We start from the raw sequence: 17,287 nt of genomic DNA on the forward strand, positions 1-17,287 counted from the left end.
TGTACTCAGATGGGTTTACAAGAGTAACACTGGCTGTGATCTGCATGAATGTGCACATGTGCATGCACAAATACCCCCCCCCCCCTTTATATAGTCATGCCTGTTTACATGTGGCTTTGCAATGCAGCTTCATTCAGGGCCATTTACATGGTCTCGGAGAGCTTCACACTGGTTGGAAAGAGGTCAGTGCTGAGTGACTCAGACCGTCCGGCATCTGGGCCTCAGGTTATAGGAAACACATTTCCAGTGCAGCTGCCTGCTGGACCTGATCCACACTTCAAACAATACAGCCTAACAGGATTTTGGCCGTGCGTCATTCCATTTGCACTCCCTCAAACAGTGTTGGCACCCTGGGCTGCCCTGGCAACGTTTTTATAGCTCCAGGTGGGCTGGAGGGAGCTCTTAGTGGGTTAAGGAAGAGGGAGGCTCACAAAGGCAGAACTTTCTCAGGGTGTAGATATGGTATGCTGCCCACTTCCTCTCTACCTGCCTTCTAAGACCCCTTTCAGGTTTCCCAGATCTAGTCTATATACGTTACAATTGTCAAGCATGCCCATCAACTGTTCCACTCCCATCCAGTTTGCTTCTACCGTTCATGTTACATTCCTTCAACCCAGACAAGTAACATTCAGTCGCAAACATCATTTCCAGAAAGCATCTTCCTGGCCCAAGGACCAGGGGACCATCGCTTTCCTTCTGTGGAACCTGGCCTTTGCAAGACTGAGTCAGCTTTTAAGGAGTCGGGCAACACTTCTGGCCCCATTTGGAGTCTGAGCTCAACTAGAAACTGCAGGTCTGAAAACCACGCCAGAACAGCTCAGCTCGTGGGCACTGCTGTGGAAGGGTTCCCTTCCTGTAGTCCTATGGAGTCCCCAGGGCAGCTCTACTCATCCTAGAAGCACAGACAGTGGTATGGAGCTAGAAAGGTATGTCCCCTGCGAAGGAGCCCTAGGAAGTAGCTAGTGGTTCCTTGTAGGTTTGTTTAATATAAATAAATACATACCCTCTATTTATCTCTGGCTGTTAATAAATTCTTGAGTTACTATTAATTAAATAAATTATTAGGGAAGTTCTCATACAAGCAGAGCCACTATGTTAGATCAGCTTGCTTTCAGAGATTTCCTGTTGGCAGGACTCAAAGCTCACACCTGCAGCCGGCCCAGGCACAGGATTTAACTAAATGCAGTCGATAATTAGATCAGTTAACCTTGCAAATTAAAACAAGCACATCACATTAGTTCAGTTTGTCCTAAAAGAAAATATGAAGTTCTCCCAGATAAATTATTTACTAAGAAGAGAGGAAAATACACATGCTGTTGTCCCAGAACCTGGGAGAGGCAGGGGCAAGTGGGGCTCAAATGGGTCTTAGGCAGAGTTTTGCTTTCATGGATCAATCCATTGTGCACCTCATAATGTCAGCTCTCTCTCTCTGACTCTCAGGGTAGAGTACAATGCAACACGGGGACTCACACCTACCAGGGACAGATTTCTTGGGCTGTGACCTGCTTGGTTTGAAAATTTTGAGTTTCTTGTGTCTGAGAGATGCTAAATACTAAGGAGTTGTTGGAATTCTATTAAGTTTGACACTTACTAAGACAAGGTTGAGGATAATTTGGAATTGAAGAGAAAGTGACCATTGAAAATTTCACAGTTCTCTCTCTCTCTCTCCCTCCCTCCCTCCCTCCCTCCCTCCCTCCCTCCCTCCCTCCCTCCCTCCCTCTTACACACATACACACACTCTTTTGAGAAGGGTCTCATGGTGCTCACACTGGCTCTGAACTCACTATGTAGCTGAAGATGACCTTGAACCTGCGATCCTCCCGCTTCCACCTCCTTAATTCTGAGAGTACAGGTTTGTGGCACCACACCAGTTTTGTTTTGGGGATCAAATCCAGAACCTGTGCGTGCTAGGCAGACACTCTACTAACTGAACTACACTCCCGGCTCTAGCACACAAAACATTGATGGCCAAGTGAGTGCAGACAAAAATGACTATTTGTCCATATATGTCTAAGAGATTAATGTTTTTTGTTTGTTTGTTTGATTGTCACCTGGGGTGCTAAGGATTAACCTTGGGCTCCACATATATACTAGGCCAATACTCCATCACTGAGCCACATCTCCAGAATTTTTATGGGTTTTTATTTTGAGATAGGAAGTTACCTAGGATGACCTTAACTTGCTTTGTATTCCAAGCAGGCTTTGATTTTGTGATCCTCCTGCCTCAGCTTCCCAAGTAGCTGAAATTACAGAGGCCCAACCTCACCATGCTCAACGGAGAATAGTGTTTTCAAGTACTATACTTGTGCTATGTGATAGCAGTACTGTGCTAATTACACATGCTTTGTATTTGTTCTTTAAAGCGGGCTTGGCAGGACATTAACTTGGAAGCACTGTTGGACTGTCTACTCCGAAGTAATAAAACTCCTCAGAGCACACCCCTTAATACAGATGCTAATGGAGTTTGTGTCCTACCCACTCTTGTAAATTACAGTGGATTCCCTCAGTCTGTCAATCATGAATAAAGGTCTTACTACAGAGCCAGCCAAGACGCAGCAACTCACAGAGCTGTGACCAACTGTGTCTGCATTTCCACAGCTGGATTCAAAATGGGAGCAGGCGGGTGATGCTAAGGTTCTGTCCAACTCTAATTTTCAGAGCTTCTATGATTCTTAGGAGAGATACAATGGCAGAGAAGCATTTTAGTCATGACATTGAGCTTCTTAATCCTAAAAGGAAGAAGCAAGGTTTTTTGATGGGTTGAATGAGAAGGACACCCAGCATTTCTAAGGCTGAAGTACCAGGGAGGATACAAGAAAGACATTTACAGTGCAGGAGTCCAGGCTAGGCCTACCTTCTGCACTCCTGTTTATGAAAGAGTCTATTTGTTCTCTTTTATTACAAATCCATGTCAAAGAAACTCCACAAATAGTGCTAAGAGAGGACCCAGGGCAGTTCTGTGTGGCTGGTACTGTTGTACAGATTTCCCCCACAGGTGGGCATAGCTTTTCATGTGTCAAGGGAGTGCAACATCCCCCAGCAGCTCTAGAGGCTCAGGGAGAGCCTCATTTCCTTTTTACCTTCGACCAGCATGATCTTTTGAGAATCAAGGGATGTGACTCTTCCAGGTACATAATCAGTGTCACTTCAGTGTGTCACAGGAGTGCCATTTCTGCTTACTGAGTCTGTCCTTCGGAAGGGAAACTGAGGCGAGCCACTCACAGTGCCCAGCTCCCATTTCTGATGACCCTCCCCCATCAGGATTTCACATCGGGTCTCCATCTGCATAGGCTGTACAATGGTGAATGGTCACTTTCCTAGTTGGGACACTTCTGCAGTACCCAAGAATCCAAAGGAAAGGGACCATATTCCTCACTGGATGGCAACCTCCTCCTGAATAATAAAGCCACCCCAACCCCTTTCTGAGTAAACTTCTTGTTGCAACCCCTCTTCCTTTCTCCTTGCCTTTGTTCATGCTGCCATCTCTTGGGCATGCTATCTCCAGGTTCTCTTGTCCACCTACAACCTTCACATCCTTCAAAGGCTGTGCCATTGTGCCCGGCCACAGTGATTTGCTGAAGAGACTCAATGAATAGTCACTGCTTCTCAGTACTCCTGAACCATGTGAGCTCTGAATTGCAGCCCGAGTCTCAATCCATTGTCCTCTAATTGCTTGGCATGTACACCTTTCCTCTTCTGCAGAAGGGAAGCCCCAAGGGGAGGCGGGGGTCCTTGCCCTCTCCTGCTTCCATCTGCCAAACAGCACCCAGCGCAGGGCCACGCTCCTGGTGGGTGCTCAGGAAACACTTACTGAATTGAATTAAAAACCTTCTCGCAGGCCCTGAGCGGTTCCAGCTGTCGGGTGCCAGCTGTCAGGGCTGCCGGGAGAGGCTGAATGCATATTCATCTCAGATGCTCTGTCTCCCTGTCTTGAAGGGCCTGCTGGTCCCTTCCAACCATTCAGGGGACTGGAAATGCTCCTGATTCTGGAGTCTCCTGGGCTCCCTTTACTTCTTTGCTGGTGAAAAGTTTGTGAACCAGAGTTGGAGATGGAAATGTGTGTTTCTCACACAGGGATCACTCATTTCATTAGGACAAAAACCTAACTAACAACTCCCCCGAGGCACAAATAGAATGATCTCAAATTGTTCTGCAAACATAGGCAAGCCCCAGCATGATCAGGAGGGTGCAGCCATATTCCATGTCACCACATCCATTTTATGGGTGTGGCTTGAAGGTTTTCTTTGTGACCACCCTGGGCTGGGTTGTATGGCTGGTAGTTTGTGGCTATGTCATCAAGGGAAATGGGAGCAGAGGTGGGTCTGAAAAGATCAAGGGAGTAGACAGAATATCAACAGGTCAGTGGGCACCTCCTCTGTGTGTAACATATATCATATTCTCCATAGGCTGTCCTTGTACAAACACACCACTGGCTCTGAGAAGTGAAATGACTAGCCCCAGGTCACACAGCTCAGAGTGATGGAGGTGGTATTGGAAGCCATATTGTGTGAGTGTGGACCCTAAGCTTGCTCAACTAGCAGGAGTTTTATTGACACACAGGGTTTGAGTGTCCTTTTATAAAGAGGCAATTAGTAGGACTGGATTGGAGGATTATATCAGTTCTGATGAAGTGGGAACTGACAATGGGAAAGCAAAGGGGAATCTTTGGGACCTTCAGTTAGAGTCAGACTTATTTGTTACATTGTCCTCTGTGACCTGTCCCACTTCCTGGGTCACTTGGACCTCTTGTAGGGGCAGCTGACTGGCCATTGTGCACAGTGTTGACAGGCTAATGAGTTCTTGTCCATGGTGCTGATTGTTCCCAGAGGAGAGCCCGAGTGGGTCCTGTCCATGGTGCTGACCTACATCAGAGGATGGCCTGTGTTTGTTTTGTCTATGGTGTTGACTGAATCCCAAGAGAGGTCTTAAGGAATAGAGAGCAGAGCCGGTCAGCCTTCCTGGCTCATCACAGTCTGGCTGGGGTAAGGCTAGCCAGTTCGTGGTCTGAATTCAAGACTCATGTAGTTTGTGAGTGGGGTTACAATATTGCTCTATCCAGTTTGCTTTCCTGTAACCTCTGCCCGTCTCTATCAGTCTGGGGGCAAAGTTTACTGGTCCCTGCCCATAAGGTGCACTCCTGTTTCCTTTATAAACATAAGCACTTATGATTGTGGATCTGTGACATGACCCTGGTTATTGAGGCATATATTGGTGTCTATTGGACAGGGAACCTCAGGGAAGCTTTTTGCATTTCTGATAAGGGATGGAGGCAGCAGGCTCTTCCTTTTTCTGGTAAAGATATGATGCACTGAGCCAGAAAAATCACTGGTTGACAACAAGAGAGAAAACTTATCCTGACATTGTTATACAGATGAACCAACACCAGAGTCTGTGTTATGGATAGCTGTGTAGTCATTCCTCTGCATGATGGCACTGTCTTTGGCCTTGTGCAGTTCTGTTTTGTTGATGGTGTTGATGTCCTGGCTAAACCTATGCTTAACCATGCAGCCTTGGGAAAGCCTCTTCTCATTTTTCTCTTGTGAACAACAGCACTGGTGGAGATATTTGTAGAGCACATGGATCATTGAGCTCTCAGTGAACGGTGATTCTTACCATGACTGGAGAGACAAGATTCCACACCTGCCCTCCTATTTGAGAGCATTCTGCCAGGCTTCAGACAGCAGAAGCAGACAGAACTCTGCCCAGAAACTCTGCCATTCTCACCTCATTGACAGTGGCCGTACTCACAGATGCCAGCACTTGCATGTTTGGACTAAAGGTCTCCCCTGGACAAGGATTTTTCCCCCTGGACAATCATTTTGCCACCACACCTCAGGCTAGGCTTGGGAATGTCAAACTCCTTCATGGTAATTAATTCCTTAGGATTTTGTTCCATTGTGGAAGGTACAGTTTGAGTGTCATGAGTCAGGCATGTGAAGTATGACCCAAGACTCTTCTAACAAAGCTCTAACCATGCTGTTGCAGAGATCTTGTAGTCTGATCTCCACATTTAGCCTGGAAGATTCAAACAACAGGGAGCTTTGTATGGGTGATAGTGGCCTCAGAATGTTCTACAGATAATACCAGGAGTATGAAGTGAGGCTCTGAAGCTCTTTGGGGATTCTGGCATTCAGTCAGGAAGTTGCAGAAAGTTTCTGAGGGATTTAGAAGTAGGGGACTTTCTGAGCCTGAAGCCAGAGTATGTATAGGATCTTGGGCAGCTCACTTGCCTGGAGACGATGGGCACTCACTGGATGTAAAGGCCTGGAGATTAAAGAATGAAGTGTAAGAAATGCCCTGCACTCTCTAAACACCTCTACATTCTCAGTCCTGAGTGGAAGAAAGTTCAGATTTCCATTCCCCAAAACCTTACATATTTGTTTTGCTACCTGCTATAGATTTGATGTTGAACGTCCCTAAATGTCCTCGAGCTAGCACAGTGTAGAAGTGGAGTCTTTAAGGTTGGGGTCTATGGGAGGTCTTTAGGAAACTAGGGACTGTGTTGTATAAGACCTCTCCTTCCTTTTTGTCCTCCTGTGCTGTTAATCTATGTGGTTCTGTTTCTTCATGACAGGTTGGTTTGCTGTGAGTCCAGAAGCAACGGACCAATTGACAATGGGTAGAACATCCCAAATAGCATATTTTATTATAGTGATGGAAAGCTAACAAACATGCCACTCTTCCAATTCCTCCTGCCTTACACACCCATCAGAATTCTGCTTTCCCAATCCATGGACAATTTCTAGTCATGATGGCTTATTGCCATTATATTTCTCTGAAAAAAAAAAAAGCAGATAAAACAGGTCAAATAGTCCAAGTTGCATATTTGAACCATTTTATATTTTTATTATCCTCTATTTCAAATGTGAATTAGGAATCATAGATTGCACTGCTGCAAAGGACTCTGGAGGTCATCCGTACTCACATCATTGTTTTGTCACTAATAATTAGACTTGAGTTATTTATAGTGATTTTCAGCATATAAAGGGCTCACACACGTGACTTCATTATAGAAAATAGGAAACCCAGACCCTAGTCATACCGAAGGATGACATCTTCACAGGCTGTTGATATCTCAAGGGAGGAGTTGGGTGTTTGACTTCATTTGGTCTCCTCTCTTCTGGACACAGAATTAGGTACAGGGCTCTGGGTCAAACTCTTGACTTGTGCCCACTTGGCCACCATGAGAGAAAGCCACCTTTCTGGCACCCCCTGGTGGTTGCCTGAGGGCATACCATAAATGTGTTTGATCCTGATATGCTTTTACACCACCAGAGACTTGGAGGCCCTAGAAAGGCCTCATTCCATTGAACACTGGCGCTTTTCTTGCTACAACTATTTTCATGAGGACTTTGATAAAGAACAATATTACTGTTTGCCATCACCACCTGGGGTTGCTTATCTTTGATGGTTCAAGGCAGCCTGCAGTTCTGGAACCCCACTGGTCCAAAAGACAGAGGAATCTTGTCCTCTGTTCACCCACACAAATGCTCTCTAAAAGGAACAAAACCCCCAGTCCCAAAGCACATTCGGCCAGAAGTAGCAGCTCACACAGAAATCCCGTGTCTTGGTCTTGCTTTCTGAAGAAAGGCACAGGCTGTGTAGCAACCTCAGGCTCCCTCTCCTGAGGACACATACCTCACACCACACACACCCACACTCACACCCTCACCAGTTGTGGCTCCTGGGATCAATGCTTCTTCCTTGTAGCCTTTCTTCCATGCACCCAACACTACAAAGCTAGGGTTGTTTTCTTTCCAAGCCTACCCAACAGGGAAATCTAAGCTGGAAATCTAGGGTGAATGTAGGTGGTAAAGGGGCTTGTGATGACTGACCTGGTTGTGTGTCCTTATGAAATGCCATGGTCAGAAAGGACACTCTGCAGAGAGAGAGAGAGAGAGGGAGAGAGAGAGAGAGAGAGAGAGAGAGAGAGAGAGAGAGAGAGAGAGAGAGAGAGAGAGAGAGAGAACGAGAACCTTTCATGGATCCCCATGCCTTCTTCTGACTCAGGCAAGGCAAGCACTGGTGACTGTGTCTCTGGATGTGAAATGTGATGTTAATAGGGGACTCTGGGACTAATGAGCACTGCTGGGTGACTCTGGGAACTACAAATCTCACACGGACAGAGTCTGTACAGAGAACCCACATCAGGCTTAGGACTTGAGGGTGAGTGGAAATTGTCCAGAAAATGGCAACTGAAATAGAAAACAGAGGCCCCTGAAGTAAGGTGATGAGTGTGAAGAACTTTGGGGGTCTGGGGAATCCAGGAAGGGGTTGGCCTTTGGCTGGGTTTTCTGAGTGACAGAAAGCAAAGATGACAAGAGCTTTGCCTCACAGGGCACAGGGATAGCCTTGATTATCCTTTGGAGAAGGTACCAGTAAAGCAAGGGTCTGGAAGTAAGTGGCTACCACTAGGGATGGTATTCCTCAAGCAGTCTGATTTATCTTTCTGGAACCACCAGATACTTTCCATTACTATCACATTATGAACATCTTTAGCCAAACACAGTTTTGCTAATTTTGTTCTGTATTGAACCTGGGACAAGATATCTGTACTGTATCACAATGGACCAGCGATGCTGCAAATGGCAACATGCCTCTCTGGACGCTTCAAAGTGAACAGAGTGCAGAGGTGGGATGACTGTTGAGAATCCAGCTTTGGGTCTGGGTAGGAGTACCAGGGAGGGATTTGTCTAACCTTCGCTTCACCAACATTTGCCATCTATGGGGACGGTGGTGGAGGGCACAAGATAAAAATCATTGTAGCAAAGGGATACGGGGCTGCCCACAAAGCTGACAGACTGGCATCCTACCTGGGTGGGAAGGAGTCTTCCAAAGGGAGAGGCTGTAGGCCACCCCATGGATGAGTCTTGTAGGTTTGGGTTCCTGATCCATTCCTGTCATGAGAAAACTCTCAGCTCATGTCATACAGATGATTGGTTCCACGTGAGTCAAAGGAGAGAGCAGAGCTTTCCCACTCACCCCTTTATTCTGTCTTCTTCAGCGATGTGTGGAATGCTGGCTCTCTTATTATTAGAAATATGAAGAATGTCAGAATTAGAAGGGATTCCAGAGGCAAACAACCTAGAAGGTGGCTCTGGGGAGGATATTAGATGAGCAGGAGTCACATGGATTGTTTTGACAGCTGTACATAAACCTAGATCCCCAGGCCTCATCCATTTACTCACACACCTTCTTGAATCCAGCCCCATGGTAAAGGGCATAGGTGTTTTATGGCTCATAGAGTGTCTTACCAGCCACAGCACATAGCCAGGCCTGGACTTTGCTTTGGATGTCTCAGGGTCCACAGTCATTTATGTGATAAACTTATGTGAACTTCAAAAGCCAGTGTGTTCAAAGCAGTGAAGAAATGGCACATCTAGGAGGGAGGTACATGAGCAAAGCCCTGGCCTGGGGAGCACTCAAGCTCTTTCTACAGGAGAGGAGAGCAGGGTCTGCAATAGCGGTAGTGGAACATAGGGCTGAAGGAAGAAAGGCAAGCCATGTTGCTGTAGGTATATCTCTCAGCACAGCTGACACTGTCTCTGCATAGAAAGTCCCTTGGCTCTCCTCCTGAGGCTCTAGCACTCCCTTCATGTGGACATTGCCTTCTGGATAATGGGATCAGATTTGTGCCACATAGCAAAGGGATGCTGGTCTGCACGTAAGCCTGACACATGGGCTTTCTGTTGGGGTGGGAGAGGGTCTCCCAAAGCGGGAGGTGCTGGAGAGCTCCCCAGTGGATAAGCTTAGGATGTCTGGGATTTTATTATTTTTCTGTCATGAGCAAATTCTCAGGTCATGTCACTCAGATCATTTATTTCATGTCACTCAAAGTAGAGAGCAGAGCTGGAAATGGTCTTGGGCTGAGTCTGCCCTGAGGGCTACAACATAAGTCAGCATCACCAGCTTTGTGCTAAGAGGTAGGAGATGGGCTTGGCTGTTCCAGCTGTTCACACCTTTTAAATGTATGCTCTTCACCATAACCTCCAGCTCCTCCCATCATGAGGACCATTGGACTTGTCCTCAAAGTGAATGAGGACCAGACACTAAGAGGGAATGCTCAGCCTCTGAGCTTGCTGTCTTTCCTTTCTTCTACACCATCTTTGGCCCTTGGAGGGTTTCTCTTCCTTGGCACAACAACATTTGGGGAACCAGATGATCACTGGGGAGACTCTTACCTGCATTTCAAAATATATAGACTAATACACTAATATATGTGGCTACCCCTCACAGATGCCAGGATCATCTTCAGACAATGCCCAATGTTCTTTGGGTACTAAATTGTATACCTAAGGTCCACCATCTAAAGGACAGATGGAAAATTCTCTTTAAGGACTATAGGAAAGAAAATGACATGTCACTCATTTTCCCCACATGTCTCAGGCCACACTGAAGATCATTTTTCCTTCTGCCATGGAATACTCCAAGGTAGTGTGTTGTTCATTGTTACAGATTAAACTGTGCTCGTGCCAGAAAGAATGAAGTCTTACCTGTGAGTGAGAATGTGTTAGAGACAGGATCTTTACAGAGAACTTAGATAAGGTCCTTGGGATGGGTCATAATCTAATATGACTGGTGTCTTTAGACGTGAAACACAGAAATAGTAGACCAAGGACTATAAGACAAAACAACAGACAGAACACCTGTAGTCAACAGAGCCTCAGATCTAAAAGCTAAAAGAGAGGCATAGGAGACATTGTCCTTAAGCCCTCAGGAGGAACTGACCCTACAGGCATCTTGGTTTGTGAATCAAGAATCAAGATATGTTTTTGTGGCTAAAGCTTCCAGTTGGTGGTATTTTACCATCCTGTCCCTAAGCTAACACACTTAGCCAGAAAGACAGCAGGAGGAGCATGTGAGTCTGGCTGTGACACTACTGTCTCAAACAGAGACAAAGAAGGTGGCGGAGATTGTGAGAGAAGACACAGGTCATGGCAAGACACAGATTCACTACACAGAGACATACCCGACACTTCCTGCAAGACAGACAAGTAGAAATATATCACATTTCTAAACCGAAATGCTTTGATTATGCCGATCACCAGGAGTTGTAAAACTACCTCGGAGAATTCACAGCCGCTGAGCATGCTAACTCTTCCCTTCATAAATTCGTCTCTAGTTTCTGTTATCATATCACTCTCTCTGGGGACCCCAGGCTTGTCATCATTTGCCCTTTATAATTTATTCATCTTCTTGCCTCTATCCTTTCTACTTATCATTCATCTTTACAGTTGTACATAAAATTAGATGGATCCTTCAATGGCAGGGCAGTTCGAGAGGGAGAGGGGCCTCATTAGGGAAGCCCCCTTGAAGGTTGACGGACGTCCTACTAGAGCCTTGTACATGTGCCAAGATGGGGTAAGTAAAAGGAGCCATGAGGTAAGGAAAGGAGGGAGAGAAGACACCGAGAGGACAGGAAGAATGAGGGGGGTGAAAATGAAAGGCAAAGAGAGGATATCCATAGGGGAGAACAGGAGGAAACAGGTCAGAGATGTGAGAAAAAAATTAAGTGAAATCAAGAGCAAGGGAGACTAGAGGCAGACACCAGAAGGACTACAGTGCAAAGGCTCCACCCAAACCTTATATCTGGTGAATTTTCCATCTTATTAGCCTTCTTAACAAACTCACAGAAGGTCACCCTAATTTGCCATGGAAATGACAAGCCCTGTACCACAATGATCTGAGTTGGTGAGTGTGGATGGTAGGGGCATTGCCTGTCTCCTGTGTGTCTTCATGGGGTGGGTGGAAGGCAACAGCATGTGTTAGTTGTCCAGTGAGGTTACAAAAGCCCGTCTTTAACTAGCAGATTGGTGTTTCGTTGTTTACCGAGAAGAAACAGCTAGCTTCCAGCACACCAGCTCCCCACCACACAGCTTCCTCCTCATTGCCTTCAGGCCTCCTGCTAACTGGACTCAGTCCCCCACTTTTCCCAGCTCTGGCCAAGAAACTTTCTGCTGTTGAAGGAGTTTTTCTGGCTACCTCTCATCACAATCTCTGCATTTCCCTAGTCAGAGCTTCGTCCCTAGGCCCCATATTCCTAACTTTGGAAACAGATGGGTTCTCCCTGGAAGACTATCCCCTGCAAAGCCCCAAAGGCTGGAGCAGCTGGGACTCTGCAGTGGGGCTGTGTTTTAAGGCATGCAGTTCTTCCACAGGGCCTCCTGTGCACTCCCAGATTCTGCCCAGCTCTCAGAGATGATAAGGGGCATGAACACCTCCCTTTCAGGTGGGCTATTTGGTCAGGCTTCTGCCATGCTGTGCATGCACAGCGTTAGGCTGTTTCTTGGTCCTCTAACATAGTCATATGACTCCAAACTCCCTTCCTACCTGGTCATATTCTGAAGGAAACCTGAAATCCACCCATAGCCATGTTTGTCACTTTTAAAGTTCTAAAGCAATTGACAGCACTATCAGAAGTGAGGAACTTGGATGGTAGGGGGAGATCTAGAAATATTTATCAATTTTGTGATTAAGATCATTGTGTCTCCCATTCAGTGTGGTTTTGAAAAGCGTCCAAGGCAAGGGAGGTGACATGCAGCATCATGCGTATCATCTAATACTTAGCAAGTATTCCCTGTGAATGCTAAGGAGTTGACTATGAGCTACTTTAAGAGCGCTGTATCTTAAACTCTATGGTCTCTCATTATTGGTTATATTTATGTGTGTAGCTTCTGTCCCCATATGGATGGGCAACTCCAAGAGGGAAGAGGATGTTTTGGAAAATAAACATGAACGATAGAAGGAACTATGTCTTCAGAAAGTCAGACTGGCAGCCAGAAAAGAGTGAAGAGAAGAGAGATGGGAGAGAGTTAGAAAGATGAGAGAAGAGAGAGAGAGAAAGAGAGAGAGAGAGAGAGAGAGAGAGAGAGAGAGAGAGAGAGAGAGAGAGAGAGAGAAGCAAAAAGAGATATCATAAAGTGCATTATGTCGACTTTCTCATGAGGCTTCATGGTTTAGTAATCCCACTACTGAAATCATGACACATTCAAGAATAATAATCCAGTTGTAACACAGTGGTCAAGGAGATGAGTCTATTAGACTGATTTCCAGAGAAACTGGCCTCTGATTCAGACAAACACTCAATGGTGACTTGTTTCCTAAAATTCTAGTTATCCCAAGAAAAAAGTTTAGCTTTCCTGTTCTCCTGGATGAAGGTGAATGAGGAGTGGCCCTGGTCCAGCTGCTGCTGCTGTGCTGCTGCTGTTAGCTGCTGCTGTGGTGTGTGCATGTGCCCTTATGTGCCTTTGTGTACAACAATGTGTTATTTTTCTAGCTGGAAAGGGATGCTGGGGACTTTGTAACTTGCTGGGAAGCAGAATGTGGTGCCTGTCCCAGCTTTTGCTACTATCGCTCTTCAGTAAGAAAGTAGAGGGCTGGTTTTCATGGATTGATTTTAATGGATTCTGAAGTCTGGAAAAGTGCCTAAATTGCTGATGTTACCAGTTCTCCAGGTTCTTTTGCTTTTTTTTCAATTTCATTCTCCTTAGTCAGATATGGAGGGTGCTCACTGGGGCACCTAACATGGCCACCTCAGTCAAGAAGAGGTTTCTCCTGTGCCTTGCTTCTAGCTGCACAGGCATACATAAGCACAGCCTCCACACTCAGGAACACATGATTTGGCTGAAGAACATTTTGCTTGGACCTCTCCCTGCATTTGCTGGTGCCATACTTCCTCTGATCTCCAAGGAGAAAACCAGCTCACAATAATAATGGCAGTTCTGCTTTTCCTGATCAAAAATGACTCCACTTTAGAGCATAATTTTACCTGGTCATTTTGTTTTCCGTTTGTCTGCCTTCGAGTTTGTGTGGGGACAATGTGTTCTCAGAACCTGTAGCTGCTGCTCTATTTTTCCTCTCTGTGTGAGCTCCTCCTGCCTAGAGAATGGTATGACGAGGTTTGTGAAATTCTCCGGAATCTTTGGAGGAAAGGATGGCGTTCCCGGCAGCGAAGGAAACTCTGGGTTGTGTCTGACTCCCACCAGAGGCATCCACTTTCACCCCGTCTCTGCCAACAGACATTCATGATTCTTTTTGCCTTTTTCTCCCAGACTTGCCCAACTTGTCTTTGTGATAAAATGCCACTGGATCTCCCAGTATAAAGGATTAACGCAGATTATGGGGAATGCTGTTAATTATCGGTGGAAGGGGGGCTGGTGCCTCGCTCCAACGTGCTCCTGATTTCCCCTGGGCCTTTCTGCCTGGTAATAAGCCTTCTTTAATCTGGCAGGCCCCTTGGCGAAATCAGCACCACGGACAGTGATATTGATTGCTTCTGAGAAACCATCACAGCTGCTCAACCAAATTACCTTTGATATGTGACCTTTAATGTAATTACTGCAACATCAAAGTATTTCTATAAATTATTAAAGAACTAATACACTTCATCATTTAGCTATTCTATTATATGTAAAATAAACAACCGCGAGTTAAGGTTAGATCTGGTACAATCCACAGTCGTTTTTCCCTTTTTCAAAAATCCTAACCCTCCTCCCACCATCTCTCTTTCTGTTTCCCCATCTGATTCCGGCTTTTAGCCATTATGAAACTCCCCAGCAATCTCTCTCAAGCTGATGGAGGGCCTCCAATAACAATGTGGTATTTTCTATTCCATTTGGGTGGCTCTCAAATATCTATCACCCCCCCCCCCAAACAAAGTGCCATAAACACTTTATTAATCAGCACAAACCTTTCTGAGAAACCTTTGACTATCTTACAATATGGCTTTATGCGTCACGCATAACGTGGAGCACATTTCTGCCATCCCACAGAGAGCATCCAGAAAGTATTACTATAATATATGTGCATGTAGTCGCGCCACTAAAAAACCAACTGGGAACGGCCACCCTGCCAAAGCCCCGCTCCACACAAAATCTGTGCGCGCCTGCATTTCCATACATTTGCATCCGCGGCTATGTTATTAAGATGACTCAGCCCCGTGCTTTGCAATCACAAATACCAAAATACAATACAAAGGCTGTCATAATGGAAGGAAGGGCCTGTGTAATCCCACATTCTCGACCCAAAGCCTTAACTAAAGACCTCTGAAGCAAGGGGGAATGGGATAGAGGTAGTTGCTGTTTCAGCCTGTGGTTTACCATTGGCTCTTGTCTACCTGGTTAACCTTTCCTGCTGTGGGGCAGAAATGGAAACCTATGTTTACATATGGTTTGCTTGGTAAGAATGTAAACACGCATGTCCTAAGCATAGGCGTGCATAAATCGAGAACACACGTGCTTCCCAGCAGCGCCCACTGTATACGCCTGCATATTTACAAATCCTTTAAGCTATGCCCACATACACACATCTTTCCATTTATCTTTAGATGCTCAGCAGCTGTATATTTCCTAACCCTCCAACCCAATCTCTCTGAACCCACAGGAGAGACCGCGCAGACCCTTGACCCGAGGGACACTTCTTATTTTATGGTGATGAACTAGCCTCGATAATAGCCACGGCTGATATCACACCCAGTTAGGGGGGCCATAAATAATTCTCTTCTCCCCCGCGCAGAAGCTATAAACCAGGGCCAAGGCGCGATAGTTTATCAAAGACGAGGGCTGGCTCCTTAAATAAACCGCGGTGATCTCACTGGCGGCGGCGGGGAGGCGCCCCTCCTATCGCGGCCCGAAGCTAGGGAACCGCTGTGGCAGGACCCCAGCGGGGCCCTGCTGGATGCTCTTGGGAACAAGGCGAGCATCGGAGGCATCGCCCGACAGTGCGCAGCTCCAGGCCCGGGACATGCAGCGCCCCGCCCCGGGCCGTGTGCGCTTTAGCTGCACCTGGGCTCCGGGCCACCGCCAAAAGCCTCCCCCGTCGGGTCTGGACGGCCAGGAGCCGCAGCGACGGGCGTTTCCGAGCTCCGTACCCACGGCCCCTGCACCCTCCCCTGGGCGCGAGCTCGGGGGCTCAGCGGGAGGCAGCCCGGGCCGCGGGGTCCCTGCTGTCCCCGCCCCGCGCGTCGCTGCCCGACCTCCCGAAGTCGCCCCCTGTCGGCGCGCGGTCGGCTGCGCCGCGGCCGGCGCCACTTACCCCGGGCAGGGTCTTCTGCTCGTGCAGCGCGCTCTGGGCCTTCAGCGCTGACTCACGCTCGCAGTAGGTGAGGAAAGCGCAGCCTGGGAGGGAAGCAAGCGGCGACAAGGGTCAGTGGGGGCGCCCCCAGCCAGGCCCGGCCCGCCGCCGCGCCCTGCCGCCCGCCCCACTCGCCCGCCCTCCTGGCTCGTCACCGCTCTCCCCACCTCGCTCTTTCCTGGGCTCTCTCCTAGGAGCTTCCGTGCCCCTCGGTCTCCCGTCTTTCTGCTTCGTCTTCCTCCGTGGCTTTTTCTATTTTGCTCCCTCCGCGGAGTCCTCCCCACTCCTCACGCCCCCCTTCTCAGCCCGTGGGTCTCTTCCTGTCCTTGCGCCCTAGTGCTTCAGGCGTCTCTGCCGTCTCCCCACTCCCTGTCAGTGTTGTTTTTAATCAGTTTCAACGCTAGCCCCTACACCTCTCAGAAGGGGCAGTTTTCCCTTTTAGCTCCCCTGGCTGTTCTTGCCTGAGCCTCCTTACTTGATCTGGTACCCCCAGGAGTACAAGTGTCAGGGACCTTCCAGATGAAGGCCAGAGCAGGTCAGTTGTCTTAATCAAACGAATAGGGTTGTCATATGTCCTTTGTGTTCTCGTCCCCAGTTCCTGCTGTCAAAGCTGTGTTGAGGGTCTTCACACGCCTAGTCTGAAGGTTTCTTGGGCTAACAAACCCACTGAGGCCTACCCGTGGTCTGCCTCTAACTCCTCGAGGACAGCTTTGCCTCATACCTACTCGCCTGCGTCTTCTTGAATTAAAAGAACTGAGCATGCTCTCCAAAGTCCTGTCCACTTCTCCCTCCCCAGCCATTGTAACAACCCCACTCCACTGCTTGTGTCAGGGACTCTAGAGTGTTCTGAGCGGTGCAACCTGCTTGCTGGAGGGTTCAGTGCCCCTCTGTAGGTACTGTAACACAGGAACAGAATGTTTGGTGACTAGCTACAGGGAACTCGTCCTCTGTCTGCGGGTATGAATGCAGCTTGCCTGATCTGCAAAACTAGTTGGAAGCCACAGTAAAAACTGTAAAGGCGGTCTTTGGCTAAAACAGGCTTACCTGCAAAGCCATCCATGACCCTACCCTCGAGAAAGGACCGGCAGGGTAGACACCCCACTTGCCTCCCTTGCTCCTTCTAGTCCCCCTCCATTTTTTTTGTGATTAGTCTATCATCGCCACGGTTACCGCCCCAACTCAGTCCCTTTCATGAATCTCCTTGAAGCAGTTTCTG

The 17,287-nt window shown here is 47.5% G+C and overlaps 1 protein-coding gene across 49 annotated transcripts in view; it reads right to left on the minus strand.

Annotated features, from left to right (window-relative positions):
* The window catches only part of Celf4 (CUGBP Elav-like family member 4), a 276,613-nt gene that overhangs the window by 183,145 nt on the left and 76,181 nt on the right, over positions 1–17,287 (minus strand). For 48 of the 49 annotated variants that reach the window (XM_029471953.2, XM_029471924.2, XM_029471942.2 and 45 more), the window contains exon 2: positions 16,033–16,115. In XM_029471953.2, coding sequence (XP_029327813.1) covers positions 16,033–16,115 — 83 coding nt within the window. Of the gene's footprint in view, positions 1–16,032; positions 16,116–16,238; positions 16,309–17,287 lie in introns of those variants that run through there. The other variant, XM_029471951.2, reaches the window with a different exon arrangement.

The sequence above is a fragment of the Mus caroli genome, unplaced genomic scaffold, assembly GCF_978045245.1.
Source record: "Mus caroli unplaced genomic scaffold, Mus_caroli_1 scaffold_19, whole genome shotgun sequence".
Taxonomy (NCBI): Eukaryota; Metazoa; Chordata; class Mammalia; order Rodentia; family Muridae; genus Mus; species Mus caroli.